Raw genomic sequence first — 20,443 nt, 5'->3', positions numbered from 1 at the left:
ACTCCAGCCAGAGTTCACCCTCTGTGGCTCTCAGTTTCATCACAGAGTTGTGCTGTCATCAGCTCAGTCCATTTCAGAATGTTTTCATTACTCCAGAAGGGAAAATCCCATACCCCCTTTACACCCCTCCGTTTGCACCTTTAGCACTGATAGAGCACCTTCTTTGCCACTGTTGTAAAAATATTACAATATTACTATAACTGTGCTCTGTACATTATATTAGTTGTATTTTCCCCATGTATCATGTCTCTCTGTATTCTTTTTTTTTTTTTTTTTTTTAACAAGAAAAATACTTTAATTGTAAAACTAACTTGAGGGTGGGGCTGCAGTGCCAGGGCAGGAACCTGACTCGCCTAGCAAGGGTTCTGCACCCAGTGCCACCCTACAGGGCGGGGTTGGGGCAAGGGCTAGTGTTATAAAATGACAATATAAATAGATTTTTAGAAAACAGGAGGCTGCCCAGGAGCAGTGGTCATTTTCTGCAGAGACTGGGGGTGGTGGGAAGCCCTGCCCCCCTCTCCATATCCTTAAATACCTTGTAACAGGAACAGCTTGTATTTGTACTGTTAACTAGTCATCATCCACGACCAAAATCACTGTTATACAGTCCCTAGATTATCCGCTAGCTTTCTTTCAATTGACATTAACCTCCCTAGACTACCTGTCAGGTACATGCACATTTATAAGCCAGCTGTGTTGGTTATACTCACAATGATGTGTTTCCATCAACTCTGTCCATTTCGACACATTTACAGCCCACCTTATTAAAATTCTACTTGTATTCAGCATCAGCTCCCCTTTCAACTACTGCCACGCCCATATAATAGCAGTGCTAGATGCAAACACTGTTATGCTTTCACCTTTTCTATTCATTTTCAAAGATTGAAGACAACCTTTTCACCAATTCTACACAGATAAACCGTCAGCTTTTCATTCTCTAGTCTCATTCTATTTTCTGGTGACCCATATTCTATTATATTGGTGCAAAAGGAGTTGTGGTTTCAGACCGTGAATTTTAAATCATTATAACTAGGCTCAAATACATCTTTACTAATCAAAGTAGGAACCGTTACAGTCAACACACGTTTGCTAATTTGTATACCGTAAAAATATGTGCTTCGGGATTCGGTGAACTCTTGGAAAGCGTTTTCTGCATCCTTCTGGTTGTGGAAGTGTCTTCCCTGCAAAATGTCATCCAGATGCTTGAAGAAGTGGTAGTCTGTTGGTGAGAGGTCAGGTGAATGTGGTGGATGAGGCAAAACTTCCTAGCCCAATTCATTCAACTTTTGAAGCATTAGTTGTGCTGCAGTAGGGCGTGGAGAAGAATTGGGCCCCTTTTGTTGACCGATGCCGGCTGCAGTTTTTGGTGCATCTCTTCGGTTTACTTCTCAGATGTAATGGTTTCACTGGGATTCAGAAAGCGGTACTGACTCAGACCCACAGCAGACCACCAAACAGCGACCTTGACCTGTTTTGGGTATAAGTTTGGCTTTGGGAAGTGCTTTGGAGCTTCTTCTTGGTCCAGCCACTGAGCTGGTTGTCACTGGTTGTTATATAAAATCCACTTTTCGTCTCACATCACAATCCAATCAAGAAATGGTTTAGGGAAGCGGACTTGGCCCAGTGGTTAGGGCGTCTGTCTACCACATGGGAGGTCTGCGGTTCAAATCCCGCGCCTCCTTGACCCGTGTGGAGCTGGCCCACGCGCAGTGCTGATGCGCACAAGGAGTGCCCCGCCATGCAGGGGAGTCCCCCGTGTAGTGGAGCCCCACACGCAAGGAGTGCGCCCCAAAAGGAGAGCCGTCCAGCGCAAAAGGAAGTTCAGCCTGCCCAGGAATGGCGCCACACACATGGAGAGGTAACACAACGAGATGATGCAACAAAAAGAAACACAGATTCCCGGGTGCCGCCAACAACAGAAGCAGACAAAGAAGAATACGCAGCAAATAGACACAGAGAACTGATAACTGGGGCGGGGGGGAGGAAGGGGAGAGAAAGAAATCTTAAAAAAAAGAAATGGTTTGTTGTTGCATAGAATAAGAGAAGAGGACACTTCAAAATGATGATTTTTTTTTTTTTTCGGTCAGCTCATGAGGCACCCACTTTTTATCTTACTCCATGAGTTTACACAATGTATTTAGTTCATAGCAAAATCACAGGATTTGTCCTTTTGTGTCTGGCTTGCTTCACTGAACATAACGTCCTTCAGGTCAACCATGTTGTCATATGCTTCATGACTTCGTTTCTTCTTTTTTTAAAAAAACCAAATAGAGTTTTACTTCCTCTTTTCCTATTTGGATGTCACTTTTTCTTTCCTTGTCTAATTGCTCTAGCTAGAATGTCTAGCAAAATATCGAACAAGAGTGATGACAGTGGGCATCCTTGTCTTGCTCTGGATTTTAGAGCATTGAGTACGATGGTGGCTGTGAGTTTTTCATATATGCCCTTTATCATTTTGAGGAATTTTCCTTCTGTTCCTCTCATTTGAAGTGTTTTTAATCAAGAAATGATGCTGGATCTTGTTGATTGCCTTTTCTGCCTTGATTGAGATGGTCTTGTGTTTTTTCCCTTCAGTTTGTTAATGTGGTATAGTATGTTAATTGATTTTCTTATGTTGAACCACCCTTTCCTACCAGGAATAAATCCCACGTGGTCATGGTGTATAATTCTTTTGACATGCTGTTGGATTCTATTTGCAAGGATTTTGTTGAGAATTTTTGCATCTGTCTTCATTGACTGGTCTGTAATTTTCTTTTCTTGTAGTGTCTTTATCTGGCTTTGGGATTAGGGTGATGTTGGCTTCATAAACTGTGGGGATAATTTTTCCCTGTTTTTAATACTTTGGAAGAGTTTAAACAGGATTGGTGTTTTTTTTTTTTAATTTTTAAAAAATTCGCCCCCCCCGCCACTGCCGTTGTCTGCTCTCTGTGTCCATTCACTGTGTGTTCTTCTGTGTCTGCTTGTATTCTTGTCAGTGGCACCCCGAATCTGTGTCTCTCTTTGTTGGGTCATCTTGCTGCGTCAGCTCTTCATGTGTGTGGTGCCACTCCTGGGCAGGCTGCACTTTTTTCATGCTGGGCGGTTCTCCTTACAGGGCGCACTCCTTGCGTGTGGGGCTCCCCTACGCAGGGGACACCCCTGTGTGGCATGGCACTCCTTGCGCACATCAGCACTGCGCATGGGCCAGCTCCACACGGGTCAGGAGGCCCTGGGTTTGAACCTTGGACCTCCCATGTGGTAGGCAAATGCTCTAGCCATTGAGCCAAATCCGCTTCCCAGGATTGGTGTTAATTCTCGAAATGCATGGTAGAATTCACCTGTGAAACTGTCTGGTCCTGGGCTTTACTTTATTGGGAAGATTTTGATGATTGATTCAATATTTATTTAAATGTGATTGGTTTGTTAAGTTCTTGTATTTCTTGTAGTCATTGTAGGTTTTGCCTTCCTAGGAGTTTGTTCATTTCATCTAGGTTGTCGAGTTTGTTGGCGTACAGTTTCTCATAATATCCTCTTGTGATGCTTTTTATTTCTGTGGGGTCAGTTGTAACTTCTCCCTTTCATTTTTTAAAAAAAGATTATTTCTCTCCCTCTCTCCCTACCTCCCAATTGTCTGCTCTCTGTGTCCATTTGCTGTGTGTTCTTCTCATTAGGCAGCTCCGGGAACCGATCTTGGAACCTTCCAGAGTGGGAGAGAGGCAGTCATTCTCTTGAGGCACCTCAGCTCCCTGTTGTGCTACATCTCTTATTGTCTCTCCTCTGTCTCTCTTGTTGTGTCATCTTGCTATGCCAGCTCTCCACGTGGGCCAGCTTGCCTTCACCAGGAGGCCCTGGGCATCGAACCCTCAACCTCCTATATGTTAAATGGGAGCCCGACTGCTTGAGCCACATCTGTTTCCCCCCTTTCATTTTTAAACTTTATTTGTATCTTTTTTTGTTGTTGTTAGTCTAGATAAGAGGTTTGTCAATTTTATTGATCTTTTCAACCAGCCCTTAGTTTTGTTGATTTTTCTGGGGTTTTTTTGGTTGTTGTTGTTGTTCTCATTTTTATTTATTTCTGCTTTAACTTTTTATTATTTCTTTCCTTCTGCTTGCTTTGGGAATGGTTTGCTGTTCTTTTTTCTAGTTTCTCTAGTTCAGTTAGATCTTTGACTTTAGCTCTTTTTTAATATAGACATTTAGGACTATAATTTTCCTTCTCAGCACTGCCTTTGCTGTGTCCCATAAGTTTTGATAAGTTGTGTTCTTGTCTTAATTTGTCTCAATATATTTATTGATTTCACTTGCAATTTCCTCTTTGATCCACTTATTTTTAGGAGCGTGTTCAGTCTCTACACATTCGCAAATGTACTTTTTTCCTGTCTGTTATTGATTTCCAGTTTCATTCCATTATGATCTGAGAAGGTGCTTTGTATAATTTCAGTCTTTTTATGTTTATTGAGAGCTACCTTGTGAGCTAAGATTTACTCTATCCTGGATAAAGATCCTTGAACACTTGAGAAGAATGTATAACCCAGTGATTTGGGATGCAGTGTTCTGTAAATATCTGTTAGATCTGGCTTGTTTATCATATTGTTCAAGTTCTCTGTTTCTTTGTTGATCTTCTGTCTGGCTGTTCTATCTAATGATGCGAATGGGGCGTTGAAATCTCCGACGATTATTATAGTGATGTCTATCCTTCAGGTTCGCCAGAGTTTGCCTCATGTGTTTTGTTTTGGGGCACCCTGCTTAGGTGCTTATATATTTATGAGTTATTTCCTCCAGTGGATTATCCCTTTTGTTGATGTTTAATGGTCTTCTGTACCTTTTAGAACTATTTTGCATTTAAAGTCTGTTTTGTCTGACTTTGTATAGGTACCTCTGCTCTTTTTTGGTTACTGTTTGCATGGAGCATCTCTTTTCAACCTTTCACTTTCTGGTTTGTATCCCTCAGTCTGAGTCTCTTGTAGGCAGCATATGGATGGCTCATGTTTTTTTATCCATTCTGTCAGCCTATATCTTTTGATTGAAGAGTTTAATCCATTCACATTCAATTATATTACTGTAAATGCATTATGTATTTCCACCATTTTATTCTTTGGTTTTTGTATGTCATAGCTTATTTTTGTCTTTTTACTCTTTTGGTTATCCTTTCTGCTATTCTTGCTTTCTACACTCTTCTCCAAGCCTCTCTTGTCTTTTTCTTTCAGGCTATAAGGCTCCCTGTAATACTTCCTGGATTCTTTTTTATGAACTCTGAATTCCTTTTTATATGTGAATATTATAAACTCGCCTTCATATTTGAAGGACAGTTTTACTGGATAAAGAATTGTCAGGAAGCGGATGTGGCTCAAGTGATAGGGCCTCCGTCTACTATATGGGAGGATCTGGTTTCGATCCCTGGGACCTCCTGGAGAAAAAGAAGAGAAAGCGTGCCTACGTGGCGAGCCAGTGCCTGCGCGGTGAGCCAGTGCCTGCATGGGTACCTGCGCGCGTTTCCACACGGCGAGCCATTGCCTGTGAGTCGTGCAAGTGATTCGTGCAGCAAGATGATGACACATCAGAAGAGAGACAAGGGGAGAGTCAAGGTGAAGTGCAGCAGAGACCAGGAACTGAGGTGGCACAATTAACAGGGAACCTCTTTCCACATCAGAGGTTCTCAGGATCAAATCCTGGTGAATCCTAGAGGAGAAAGCTAAGAAGACAAAAAAAAGAGAGCGAGAGACATTGATACAGAAGATTGCACAGAGAGTAAACCCTGACAGCAAACCCCCCCACCCCGGCAGAGTAGGGGAGGGGGAGGGGAAGAAAAAAAATTCTTGGCTGTCAGTTTTTCTCTGTCGAGATCCTAATTGTACCATACCACTGTCATCTCACCTCCATGGTTTCTGATGAGAAATTCAGATGAAGTTTTACTGGGTGTCCCTTGTATGTGATGGTTTGCTTCTCCCTTACTGCTCTCCTAATTTTCTCTTTCTCTTTTTTGTTTTACATTCTGAGTAGTCTGTGTCTTGGAGTAGGGCTATTTGAATTTATTCCAATTGGGATATGCTGTGCTTCTTGGACATGTAAGTTCATTTCTTTCATGAGAGTTGGGGAAATTTTCAGCCATTCTCAAATACTCTTTCGGTCCATTTTCCCTTCTCTTTTCCTTGTGTAACTCCCATGCATCATTATTACTGTGCTTCCTAGCCTCTGCTCATTTTTTTTCTGTTATCTTCAGTTTCAGTGGTTCTCTATTCTTTATTACTTATTTTTTCATCTATCAATTTGAGTCTGCCCTTGTATGCCTCTAATGTGTTTTTTTTTTCTGGATTCTTTAATTTTTTTTTGAAGATTGATTTTATTTTCATTTATTTCTCCCCACCCCCTCGTTGTTTGCACTTGCAGTGTCTTTTTGTCTTATTTCTTTAGGAGGCACCGGAAACTGAACCTGGAACCTCTGATGTGGGAGGGAGGCGGCTAACTGCTTGAGCCACCTCCATTCCCTGCTTTGTTGTCTCTCATTGTGTTTTTCTTTTTGTATCGCATGTTGCGTCAGCTCGCTGTGCCTGCCTGTCGCAGCAGCTCATTGTCTTGCTCGTCTTCTTTAGGAGACACTGGGAACCTCCACTCCCTACTTTGTTGTATCTCCCTCTTTTTCTTTTTTTTTTTTAAGGTTTTCTTGGATCTGTTTTCGTTTTTTCTTGTGTCTCTTGTTGCGTTGTCATACCGCACCTGCCCATTGCGCCAGCTCACCATCTTCTTTAGGAGGAACCGGGAACTGAACCAGGGACCTCCCATGTGGTAGCAGGCGCTCACTTGCTTGAGCCACATCTGCTTCCTTTTAATGTGTTTTTTTGTTGTTGTAATTTTTAAAAATTCTTTTTTCTTAAAGGTAAGTAGATGACACAGAATGTTACGTTAAAAAACATAAGAGCTTCCCATATACCCTACTTCCCACCCTCCTCCCTCCTGCTCCTCCCACATCAGCATCCCCTTTCATCAGTAAAGGCCCATTCACTGCATTTGATGAATACACCCTGAAGCGCTGCAACACTGCATGGACCGTAGTTTACATTGTAGTTCACACTCTTCCGGTCCATCCAGTGGATTATGGCAGGATATGCATTGTCCTGCATCTGTCCCTGAAGTATCATTGAGAACAACTCCAAGTCCCAAAAATGCCCCATATCACACCTCTTCCTCTCTCACCCTGCCCTCAGCAACTCCCGTGGCCACCGTCTCCATATCAGTGATACAGTTTCTTCCATTGCTAGTCACAACAATTTTGTAGAATACCAGCAAGTCCACTCCAATCAATATTATATTCCTCCATCCTGTGGACCCTGGGATGGCGATGTCCACTCCGCTAAATCAGGAGGGGGCTTAGATCCCACATGGCTGATGGATGGGATTCTCCTGCTTGCAGTTGTAGACACTCTTGGTTCCATGGTGTGGTTGGCCATCTTCACTTCCATGTTAGCTGACCTTAAGCCCAACAAACCGGAGAGTAGGTGTTGGAATCTGCTGAGGCTCAGGGCCCAGCTGGCGCATGGCCAGTTCAGAGATCCAGGTCTCCTGAGCATACATTCTAATGTGTTTTTGATCTCACTTATTGTGTTTTTCATTCCTGTTATTTTTCTATTCTTCTTTGTGCCCACTCAGTGTCTTTTTTTTAAAATGGTACCATGGCCAGGGAATGAGCCTGGGACCTAGTATGTGGGAACCCAGTGCTCAACCACTGAGCCACATCGGTTCCCCTAGGTTTTTTTTCTTCCTCCATTTGTTTCCTTGTTTGTTAGGAGGCATTGGAGCCTGCACCTGGGACCTTCAATGTGGGAAGCAGCCACTCAGTCACTTGGGCCCCATCCGGTCCCATCAGTATCTTCTTCCTGCCATATTTTCTTTCAGCTCATGGATTTGATTTTGGAAATTTCTAAGAATCTCATTGATTAGTTGTCTCAAATGTTGTGTCTCATCTGGGGCTTTATTTGAGATATTCCTTTGCTTGAGCCATTTCTTTCATTTTCTCATTATGGCTTGTGATTTTTTGCTAATGCCTAGGGTAGGCATCTGATGAAGATGGTGAGTTTTCTCCGCTCAGTTTCTGTTTCATAGGGATTTAGTGGCAGGAGGCTGTATGTGCCTGCTGCTGTGATTTTTGGTTCATCCTATTCTTGGTCTTCAGGATCGTCCCTGTTCGTTACAGTCTCTCAGTTGAAAGCCTGGTGCGAGTGGCTTTGCTCCAACATGGACAAGATCGGTGCGATAGAGGATCCCTCCCTGAGGCTCTTCACAGCCTCCCAATCCAAACTTTCTGAGAGGCTGTTCTCCAGCCTCTGCTGGCAGCCCCCTCGCTTTTCCAAGGTAGGAAGGAATTCCGCCCGCTCTGCGTCCTCAGCAACCATTCCTGGTCAGTAAGGAGGGTGATGGAGAGGGTTTACATTATGGTTTACACTTAGCACTGTGTAACTTTATAGGTTTTGGCAAACTGTACAGTGGCCTGTAGCCGTCACTGCAGAGTCAAGCAGAACAATTCCAGTGCCCTAAAAATGCCCTGTGGTCACCTCTTCTCCCCTCCCCTCCCTCAGAACCTCTGGTAACCACTCTGTCATTGTTACATTGTTCTTCCGTTAATACAATAAGAAGTCTGCTTTGGTCTGTGGGTGGATTCACCCCTGATGTTTGTTCATTCCTTGGTATGGAGGATTCTGGGATGGTGATGCCCGCTCTCCTTCAGATTGAGGGGGCTTAGCTCTTACTGGGCAGATGGAAGGAACTGTTTCGCTTGCAGTTGTAGATATTTTGCTTTTTGGGATGGGGGTTGTCCATTATCATTTAGTTTCCTGGGCAAGTCCAGCAAACTGGAGAGTAAACGTTGGCTACAACTCTGTTGAGATTCAAGGTTCAACTGGCATGTGTGTGAATAGACCGAATATATATTTATTGGGTATGGTGCTAATTATAGGTTCAAATAAAAGGGGTAGAAGAGTCATGTGTAGGGGAATTATAAATGAGCCTAACTCTGTTAGGGGGAAACAGGTTATCATATATTCCAAGGTAAGGCCCACCAACAGGGTGCTGATTTCGTGGGGTTGTGCGCCATGCCTCAAGTGTCCAGATGATTCTAGAGCCCCCAGGAGCACCCCTTTCTGTGCAGTTAGTGAGATCCACCTGAGAGGTACATGACCCCCGACTCACTTTGAAATCTTAGCCATAAAACTCTTTTGCTTTTAATTCCGGCCCCTTTTGGTCATGGTCTTTTGAGTTGTGTCCCATGCCAGGGGGGAAGGCAGTGTCTTTGTTTGCTGAGTTTGGCTTAGTGAGAGGCCACATTTGAGTAACCAGGAGGTTTCCAGAAGGTAATAACTCTTAGGCAATAGATATTAGTAGGCTAAGTTTCAGCTTTACCAGAATAAGGTTCATAAATACAAGCATTAATATCGAGGGATTGCCATACTGGTCTGTTTTCTTTTATTAGGCACTGCCTGTGTACTCTAGAGATTTTGCCACTACACTAGTAGAGAATATAGCAGGACTCCCAAGGATGGGTATTTAATATTTTATTGAAATATTTGTCTCCACCCACTGAGATAACACCCTATGACCACATGAACATTTGGATTCCATAGAGGTGTGCGCCAGGTGCACCCTCCCAGCCCACCACCACCCCGCACCAGTGACCCCCCCGCCGTAGTTTCCAAAAGAGCACTCCCACAGTTCTATTCTCAGCCGCAGTCCTCTGCCTCCCCAGGGTTCATCTCTTCTTCTCCCCTCAGCTCTGTGGACAGCCCAACCCCGTCACCGATGCCAGCCCTGTCAACCCCATTCACGTGGCCATTGTGAGGTGGGATTGTGCTGCCATGTAAATGCTTTATGTTGGCGTATCTGAGAACTAGGATTTGGGGCATGGGAAAAAGATGTAGGTGTAATGATGACACTAAATAAAACCCAGTAGGTCTGAATTTAAATTGGAAGTTTCAGTATGAGCTCATGATGTGTTTTTTCTCAACAAAGTTTTTCTAGCTCTCTCCACTGAAAACCAGCCTAGAACTAATGACTAAGCCAGGGGCAGTGGTTACCCGATGTGTGGAAGGTGGTCTCTATATACCATTTCCCTCTCAAAGGAAGCAAGGCTTTTTAGAGAAATGGCAGATTCCAGAGCTGGGGCAAGGAATGTTCAAATGCTGGAACATCATCGTACCAGAAAGCAAGGCAGTCAAAAAGTACGAGGGTCATGGCTCCCATTGGCAAAAGATTTGAACATCAATAACTGCTGTAGATTAAAACACATCAGCTATGATAAAATTAGTGGGTTCAAGGGAAGCGCCTGTGGTTCATTCATGTGGGCTCCCGTCGACCACATGGGAGGCCCTGGGTTCGCGTCCCGGGGCCTCCTTGTGAAGACAGGCTCACCCGCAAGCGCCACGGAGAGCTGACTCAGCAAGGTGACGCAACAAAAAAGGGAGACAGGGAAAATCACAGGAGAGTGCACAGCAGATGGACACAGAGAACAGACAGCATGCAAAAAGCCACAAGGGGTGTGTGGGGGAATATAAAAAAAATTAGTGGGTTGAAATGATGACTTTAAGAAAACCTTAATAATCACCTTTGTGGAATACTAGGGAAATCACGATTTTGAAAATTGGTAAACAAAGGGAAGATCAAGCATTTAAAGAGGTATCTGTATACATCTTTTAGTGATACATATAGTAAATTATTCACAGAAAAAGTGAAAAACCCAGGATTTACTTCAAAGTAATGGGAGTTGGGGAAGTAGTGGAGATAGCCCAGAAACAGTGTCATACACGTGATGACTGTTGGAGCTGGCGATGAGGACAGTATCTTTTCTACTTTTATGCAAGTTCAAAACTTCAAAATAAAGAGTTTTTTTTTTTTTTTTAAAAAAAAAAACACCTCAGAGTTAGCTGGGTCCTATCCGAGGCCCCGGGTGAAAGGGTGGAGGGGAGGGCTATGGGCTGAGGGCCTAGGTGGCAGGCAGCCACAGGGGCCTACTGCGGAGGGGACAGCCTGGGCCTGGTGGGGAGCTGAGCGCTTCAGTGTGGCCGGAGTTTGATGGGGGATCCCAAGAGATGAGGACCAGGCGGTAGGTGCACAGTTTTGGAGACTGAGAAGATGAATGTACAAACTAGGGGAAAGGAAGAAAGAGACATCTGGTTAGGTGTATCTTCTCCCACCTGTTAGGAATGGCTTAAGTACAGTGGTCGTGATGCTGACCTTTCCGTGGGTGTCTTACGATGTGCCTGGAGCAGTTCTTTTGAGCTTTAAAGACAAGCGCTAGGCAGGAGCCTGCTTAGTAAATAACACTTCATGGAGTAACCGGAAATTCAGGTTGGTTCATAAAGCGTTGACGGGACGTGCCTGAGCAGGGAAAGCTGTCTGATTTAACACTTCAGTTTGGCGGTTTAAAACTGGGTTCCCTCCCCACGCGTGAACAGTCAAGTTCCGGGCATTATTCCCATCTTGCGTAATACTGATGTTGATTTTTCAGATGAAGTGCCTGAGGAAGAATTGGAGTCCCTGGCAAAACATGAATCCAGGAAGATAAAATTTTCCAGAAGTTTAAAAGTCATATAGCCCTTGAAACCAGAACAGGTAAAATAGAACTCATGTACCTCCTTATTATCTTTAGGTCTTATCTTCTGGGTACAATCCATGAGAACTAACTCTTAGGATCTCATGAACACAGATAGCTACTATAGAAAGGTGTTTTCTGCATGGCTAATCCATTAACTAGTTATTAAAAGACTGAAGGTTATACTATTACCGTATAGATATCATATTTTTAAAAGAGGCTACATATTGAGGTTTACTGTTCTCTCAGTGGTATAGAGAAGAATATGATGTTGCTTATAACACGTGGAATTTAGGGGCAAATAGGAGAAAGAGGAAAAGGAAAGAAATTTTTGCCCAGTTTCCAGTAGGGAATATTGGCTTCTAAGAGTAACATGACAACATTTTAACCCAAAGATAACTATGGTTTGGGAAAAGAGTAGAGGCTTCAGAATTGGAAGGGACCCAGGTTTGAATCATGGATCCATTAATTACTAAATGAACTTCTGCTGTAATCTTATTTACAGTGTAAAAAAAATAGAGTAGTTGTGAGGATGAAGTGATGGGACTCTAGGCACGTCGTGTTTAGCACGTTGCTGTTCTCATCTTCTGTTCTTCCGTCAGCGTTATTCCCCTTAACCCACCCTGCTGTAGACAATACCTGTCACTTAAGACGATAACTAAATCCACACTAATCAGTCATGGATCTAATAAATGTGCAGGGAGGTTATAGGAAGAATAAATCTAGGTTCTAAACACGAAGAAGGCAGTTTTTAGCAGGGCATTTATTTTTAACAAAATATTACAGGAAAATCACGCAGTTGTTATAGGAAGCTTCTGTCATGGGTTTTATTTAAACACTTGTCTTTTGTATTTGCCCCTTAAAATTTTAAAAATTAAGGTTCCTTAGTACTTTTATGAAATTAAGCCCTGGGCTATATTTTGGATATGGAATGTGGTAGTAGCATTATTCTTAGTCTTGAAGGGCTAGTCATAGGATGAAGATCCTAACTATATTAAACAGTATTAGTTTTCTACAAAATATAATTTTGATGCCCCTGTGAGTCAGGTAAGCTGAAATTGTGATTGTTCTGTGAAGGCATTCATGATGTGTACTGGCACAGCTAGGTCTAATGTGCAGAGTGGAAAGTATCTTTTCATGGGGAGCAAGTGTACCTCAAGTGGTTGAGCGCCTGCTTCCCACACAGGAGGCCCCGGGTTCAGTTTCCATTGCCTCCTAAAAACAAACAAATGAGAAAACCAACTCAGGGGAATGTGGCTCAGTGGTTGAATGCCGGCTTCTCACATGTGAGGTCCCAGGCTCAATTCCCAGCCTTCCAAAAAATAAAAAAGTATCTTTTCAGTTTAGGGTTCTATCAAGTAAAGTGTGTAAGCATTTTACAGATCTAAAAGCTAATCAGATAATGTTACCGTTGAAAACTTTTAGCTAAAGTGTTGATTATTTGAACATGATTCTAATTGATTTCAGATTCTCAGATATGGCAGAGGGATTCCTCCCATATGGATTTCTGGTGAAAATATCCCTCAAGAAAAGGATATTCCAAATTGCCCTTGTGGTGCCAAGAGAATATTTGAATTCCAGGTACAACCCTTAAAAATAAGGAATATTTTAGTATATAATTACCGATTTTTTCTTTCTAAATATTTAAAAATTTTACCAAAGCAGTACATACACTTGGTTAAATCAGGTTAGTATAGCAGGTACCCCAAAAATAAAAGAGTAGTTTTCTGCCCCACCTCAGGTTGCTTTTTCTGGTGGTTATATTACACGTTTATTTATTCTATTTGTCGCTGTTTTTTACACCTTATTTATTGACTTCTGTGATGAGGATGTAAATGCAGTAGCTTGTACCACCTCTTGCTGTGAATGTGTCATTATATTTTTAGTGCTTTTATTGTTAATTTCAAATAATATGTTTATATCTTTTTTCTTGTTCGTTATTTAAGGTCTTTGACTGCTTACTTTGTGTTTTGAACCTTCACTATTTATCTTGGTTGCTGGATCTGTTACGGGAAATGTTTCTGTTCAAGTGAATTGCTAGCTTCAAAATCCGTTTGGTTTTGGTGGTAATGCCCATGAACTGTGGAGTCATTACAGTAGATAATATTTGTTTTCTTTGGGTAAAAAAGAAAAAAAAGAAAAAATGAATTATGAGGACGGTACCCAAAACTTTGCTTGGTACTTCTCTTTTGCTCCATAAGGTAAGCTGGCAGAGTTTGTATAAAATAATTCCCTGTTCTTTCAGATGATTAGACTGCTTGCCTTCCAAGCTCCCTTTCTAGTCTATACAAATACAATCTATTAGTGTTTCCTCAGTCCTAGTTATTAAGGTTTTAAATGAGCCAAGATACAAGCTGCCCAAATAGATGCCTCAGCCCTATTTTGTGACCCAGGAGTAATAAAAAATAGGTTAAAATCCAGGTACAACTGAGAAACATCTTTCTCAAATAGAGAAGAAAAGACTTCCAGGAAAACGGCAGCACAGAAACAGGCAGAGATCACCTGTCTTCCAAAAAACAAGTAGAGACTGTCCCAGAGGTTTGCAGGCCCAGGAGGGAGCGGCGTGGGGAGACGGAGAAGCCAGAACAAATATTGTGAGTGAATCACCTCCCCGCAACAGGGAAGAGCACCCACTTCCCGCCCTTGAGGCAAAAAAAATAGAAGTATACAAAAGCAGATAGTAAGTGCCAGAAGAAAGGATCAGCAACCAAAGAACAGATATAGAAAAGAATGGAAAAAACTGAACAGGGGCTCAGGGACTTGACGATAGCATGAAGCACACAAATGTACATGTCATGGTTGTCCCAAAAAGAGAAGAAAAGGGAAAAGGGCAGAAAGAATATTTGAGGAAATAATAGCTGAAAATTTCCCAACTATTATGAGAGTCATGAACATGTCCATCCAAGAAGTGCAGTTACTCCTAGCAGGATAAATCCAAACAGACCGACTGCGAAACATCGCTTACTAGAAAGTCAGATGCCAAAGACAGAGAGAGAATCCTGAAAGCAGGAAGAGAAAAGCAATCTATCCACATGCAAGAGATGTCCCTTAGTGTGGCTTTCTCATCAGAAATCATGGAGGCAAGATATATTTAAGATACTGAAAGAGAAAAACTGCCAGCACCAGAATTCTTTATGAGGCGTAAAACCTCACCTTGAGAAGTGAGGGTGAGGTTAAAAACCTGTCGGATAAGAAATACTAAAGGGGGTTCTGGAGGCTGAAAGGAAAAGACACAAGAGAGTAGAAATGAAGATTTTATAGTAAAGGTATAACTAAAAGGATAAAAAGACAAAAATAAAATATAACATATAAAAGCCAAAGGAGAAAATGGTTGAAGTAATGCCTTTACAGTAGTAACACTGAATGTTATTGGATGTTAATGGATTAAAAAAAAAATGAGCCATCTATATGCTGTCTAGACTCAAGGATACAAATAGGCTAAGTTTGGAAGAAGGTATTCTATGCAAACAGTAACCAAAAAAGAGCAGAGGTAGATATTACCAGAGGTAGCTAATATCAGATAAAACATATTTAATGCAGAACTGTTATGAGACAAAGAGAAAAAATCATCATAAATATGTAAGCACCCTTTCTCATGGCAGGGTGCCCCAAAATACATGAGGCAAAACTGAAGGGAAAGGGGAGCACATGTAGCTCAATGGTTTAGTGCCTGCTTCCCATGTATGAGGTCCTGGGTTCAATCTCCAGTCCCTCCCAAAAACAACAAAACCAAAAACCCCAAAACTGAAGGAAAAACAGATGTCTCTATTTACAATAATTGGAGACTTTAATATACCACTTTCATCAATAGAGAATCAATAAGGAAACAGAGGACTGGAATAATACGATAAACTAGATCTAACAGACATATACAAAACATTGCACCCCAAAACAGGATATAGTTTTCTCAGGGGCTTATGAATCGTTCTCCAGGACAGACCACACGTTGGGTCACAAGACAAGTCTCAATGCATTTCTCCAAGCATAATATATGGAGTTTGTTAACAAATGTAAACAACCAGTGGGTCAAAGAAGAAATTGCAAGAAATTGGTAAATATCTTGAGACAAATGAAAATGAGAACACAATGTATCAAAATTTATGGGCTGCAGTGAAGGAAGAACTAAGAGGGAAATTTATAGCCCTAAAGACCTTACATAAAAAAGGAAGAAAGCTAAAATCACTTATCTAACTGCACACCTAGATGAACTAGAAAAAGAACAACAAACCAACAAAGAAAAAAAGATGCAAATAAAATAAAAAATGAGGAGACCTCACTGAAAAAGTCTCGTAAGAGGTCTATTATGAAATACTGTATACTAACAAATTAGACGATGTGGAAGAAATGGACAAATTCCTAGAACCACACTGCTGCCAAGACAATATACCAGAAATGGGTTGGCTTTTACAATGGGGATTTATTAGTTTAAAAGCTTACAGTTTCAAGGGTGAGAAAAATGTCCAAGCCTTCATCAGGAGACTGTCTGACGGCAAACCTGGAATCCTCTCTCATGTGACAAGGAACATGGAGGTGTCTGCTGGGCTGTGTCCTCTTCTCTTTTTTTTTTTTTTTTTTTTAATATTTATTTATTATTATTATTATTTTTTTAATTACATTAAAAAAAATATATGAGGTCCCATTCAACCCCACCGCCCCCGTCCCCCACTCCCCCCACAGCAACACTCTCTCCCATCATCGTGATACATCCATTGCACCTGGTAAGTTCATCTCTGAGCATCACTGCACCCCATAGTCAATGGTTCACATCATAGCCCAGACTCTCTCACGTTCCATCCAGTGGGCCCTGGGGGGATCTACAGTGTCCCGTAATTGTCCGTGAAGCACTATCCAGGACAACTCCACGTCCCGAAAACGCCTCCACATCTCATCTCTTCCTCCCGTTCCCCACACCCAGCAGCCCCCATGGCTACCGTTCCCACACCCATTCCACATTTTCTCTGTGGACATTGGATTGATTGTGTCCATTGCACACCTATGTCAAGTGAGGGCTTAGATTCCACATGGGTACTGGATGTACTCTTCCCGCTTCTAGTTGTAGACACTCTAGGCTCCATGTTGTGGTGGTTGACCTTCTTCAACTCCATGTTAGCTGAGTGGAGTAAGTCCAATAAGTCAAAGTGTAGGAGCTGAAGTCTGTTGAGGCTCTGGGCCTGGGTGTCATATTATCAGTCCAGAGATTCAAATCCCCTACATATATCTTAAACCCAGCACCAACTACAATTCCAATAAAGTAGCATGCAAGTCTTGTGAAAAGAGATCCCCTCTGAGTCCATTTCCATCACGCAGAAACACCAGCTCCAAAGAAGGGCCATCTGTCATGGCAGTGAACCCCTTCTGCCATGACCATAGAACCCGTGGGTCTCTTTATCCCTCAAAAGAACCAATACCTGGGGTTGTATCTACCTTATCTGTCTCTTAGACTCTGTTCAGTTGTACATAGGGGTATTCCTTCTGACAACCTCCAGACTCTTTTTTAGAGACTCACAGCCTTATAATCTCATTTCTCCTTTCCATTTCCCCCTTACATTAGGTCAAACCGCTTCCCGAAGTCATGTTATTATATGTAGATAGGTATATTCTGCTGTTCCGCATTGAATCTTTAATTCAAGGTCATTTTCTAGTTGCTTCTTCAGCTGGTATGTGGTAGTGATCCCTCGGTGCCAGGGAGGCTCATCCCCGGGTGTCGTGTCCCACGCTGGGGGGAATGCATCATATCTACACGCTGAGTTTGGCTGTGAGAGTGGCCACATTTGAGTAACATGAAGGCTGTCAGGAGGAAACCCCCAGGCACAATGCTACTCTAGGCCTTGTTCTTATTGCAGGTGCATAGGCTCAAAAGTGTAGCCATTAGTATCAAGAGCCCACTGTTGGGCCCTCCTTCCTTCCTGGTTTTTGCCGTTGCACCTGGAGGATTGCCGCTGCTCTCCCAGGGCCCACAACAGTGACCCCCCGGCCAGGAGCCCAGTACCCCCCCAGCTGTTGTTTTTAATTGTTTCCACTATGAGTATATATAGACATTACCGTATACCTTGGGCATATGCCCTGTATAACTCCCTGTCAACCATATATATCCTGTCAATAACATCCCATATCAGTATTCCTCCACTGCCATTGTTGAACCACTCTGTGATCCAAAACTTCCCGTAAAGTGAATCCCAACATAATGTCAGCTTCAGAAGAGTCTTAGATCACCAAAATTCATATATACAATATACAGTATTTCCCCAGATCCACCATAAAACCTTTTCCCTTGCACAGCAATAATCTTTTAACTTATTCATATCATATTTCCTGAAACTCATGTACAGATTCCGAAACTATAGTTTTCAAACAAAGTAACATTTGTGCTTACTATGTGGTCCATACTTTAGGTTGTACAGTTTTCTAAATTTTTTAGTTATCCTATGTTTTGACTTATGGTTTTCATTATTAGTCTGTCGTCCCTTATATGTTTTTGGTGTAATATTAGCTGTTTTATATTCATCCTCGTGTACTCTCACATAACTCCTCTTTTGCCCCCTTATTTACCTTTGTTCCATCCATTGCACGTCCATTTTCCCCTCCCCTTAGGGCCCACAACGCCTGCCAATCTAATGCCCTGGGAGCCGTCCTTTCTCACGAGAGATACAGTTCTCTCTATTCGTCGGCATTAGTCTTCCCCAGGATATGGGTCCACCCCACCCAATGGTAGAACCCACCTTGGCAAAATGAGCCTTCAGCTATTCCCTCCGGAGTCCTCCCGCATCAGACCATACCCCCTGAGCGTCCTAACCAGGTAACCCTCCTACTTATACTTTGATACGTTTTACTCAACATTTAGTTCTCAATGAACTTCTGGCACTCTCCCATGTTTGTATGTTTCCCCTCCCTCCCACCTATTTCTTGGACCATATTACCCCTCTTCCCATCCCCAGCCCCCCTCAAACCCAGAAAACCCCACCCGAAGGTAACCCCTTGCCCCCATTTTGTCCCTTCTTTGTGCTCATACTTACCCCCAGCTCATCACAGATTCCACCCCTACAGACATTAACTCACATCCTTCCTCCACCCCCCGATTTCCAGTAAGCCACTTTTCCAGACTCTAGCTCTCTGAGGCAGTTAACTTATTTCATATCATTGAGGTCATATAGTATTTGTCCTTCAATGCCTGGGTTGCTTCACTCAACATAAGATTCTCAAGGTTCATCCATGTTATCACGTGTGATTGTAGTGTATTGGTTCTTACAGCTGAGTAGTATTCCATTGTGTGTATATACCACATTTTATTGATCCACTCATCTGTTGATGGACTTTTGGATTGATTCCAACTTTTGGCGATGGTGAACAATGCTGCTATGAACATTGGTGTACATATATCGGTTTGTGTCCTTGTTTTCAGATCTGATGGGTATATACCCAGCAGTGGTATTGCTGGGTCATATGGCAAATCTATGGATAATTTTTTGAGAAACTGCCAAACTGTCCTCCAGAATGGTTGGATCCTTCTGCATTCCCACCAGCAATGGATGAGTGTTCCCCTTTCTTCACATCCTCTCCAGCATTTGTATTCTACTGTTTTTTTCATGGCTGCCAATCTTATGGGAGTAAGATGGTATCTCATTGTAGTTTTGATTTGCATTTCCCTGATAGCTAGGGATTTGGAGCATTTTTTCATGTGCTTTTTAGCCATTTGTATTTCTTCTTTGGAGAAGTGTCTGTTTAAATCTTTTTCCCATTTTTTAAATGGGTTGTTTATCTTTTTGTTTTCGAGATCTATGAGTTCTTTATATATGCAAGTTATAAGTCTCTTATCAGATATATGGTTGCCAAATATTTTCTCCCATTGTGTGGGTTCCCTTTTTACTTTCTTGACAAACTCCTTTGAGGTGCAGAAGGCTTTAATTTTGAGGTAGTCCCATTTATCTATTTGTTCTTTTGCTGCTCGTGCTTTTGGTGTGATATTCATGAAGCCATTTCCTATTACAAGGTCCTGTAGATGTTTCCCTACACTGCTTTCTAAGGTCTTTATGGTCTTGGCTCTTATATTTAGGTCTTTGATCCATCTTGAGTTGATCTTTGTATAAGGTGTGAGATGGTAATCCTCTTTCATTCTTCTACATGTAGCTATCCAGTTCTCCAGGCACCATTTGTTGAATAGGCCATTCTCTCCCAGTTGAGAGGGTTTGGTGGCTTTATCGAATATTATATGGCTATATACATGAGGTTCTATATCTGAACTTTCAATTCGATTCCATTGGTCTGTGTGTCTCTCCTTATGCCAGTACCATGCTGTTTTCACTACTGTAGCTTTGTATATGTTTTGAAGTCAGGAAGTGTGATTCCTCCTATTTCGTTTTTCTTTTTCAATATGTCTTTGGCTATTCGGGGCCTCTTTTTATTCCAAATAAATTTCATAGTTTTTCTAGTTCCTTAAAGAAGGCTGTGTTGATTTTTATTGGGATTGCATTGAATGCGTAGATCAGTTTTGGTAGGATAGACATCTTAATAATATTCAGTCTTCCTATCCATGAACAGGGAATATTCTTCCATTTATTTAGGTCTTCTTTGATTTCCTTGAACAATCTTGTATAGTTCTCGATGTATAAGTTTTTTACCTCTTTAGTTAAATTTATTCCTAAGTATTTGATTTTTTTATTTACTATTGTGAATGGTATTTGTTTCTTGATTTCCTCCTGATCTTGCTCATTATTGGTGTATAGAAATGCTACTGATTTTTGCGCATTGATCTTATAACCTGCGACTTAGCTAAACTCATTTATGAGTTCTAGGAGCTTTGTTGTAGATCTCTCAGGGTTTTCTATATATAGGATCATGTCATCTGCAAATAATGAAATTTTGACTTCTTCCCTTCCAATTTGAATGCTTTTA

General features: G+C 41.9%; 1 protein-coding gene across 1 annotated transcript in view; it reads left to right on the top strand.

Annotated features, from left to right (window-relative positions):
• The window catches only part of PDCD2 (programmed cell death 2), a 32,285-nt gene that overhangs the window by 5,177 nt on the left and 6,665 nt on the right, over nucleotides 1-20,443 (top strand). The window contains 4 exon segments of the mRNA XM_058289708.2: nucleotides 11,471-11,515; nucleotides 11,518-11,564; nucleotides 11,566-11,574; nucleotides 13,022-13,135. Of these exon segments, the coding sequence (XP_058145691.1) occupies nucleotides 11,471-11,515; nucleotides 11,518-11,564; nucleotides 11,566-11,574; nucleotides 13,022-13,135 (215 nt within the window).

Source organism: Dasypus novemcinctus, chromosome 28 (genome assembly GCF_030445035.2).
Source record: "Dasypus novemcinctus isolate mDasNov1 chromosome 28, mDasNov1.1.hap2, whole genome shotgun sequence".
Taxonomy (NCBI): domain Eukaryota; kingdom Metazoa; phylum Chordata; class Mammalia; order Cingulata; family Dasypodidae; genus Dasypus; species Dasypus novemcinctus.
Note: the sequence above shows the minus strand (reverse complement) of the source record. Positions and strands in the feature narration are given on the sequence as shown.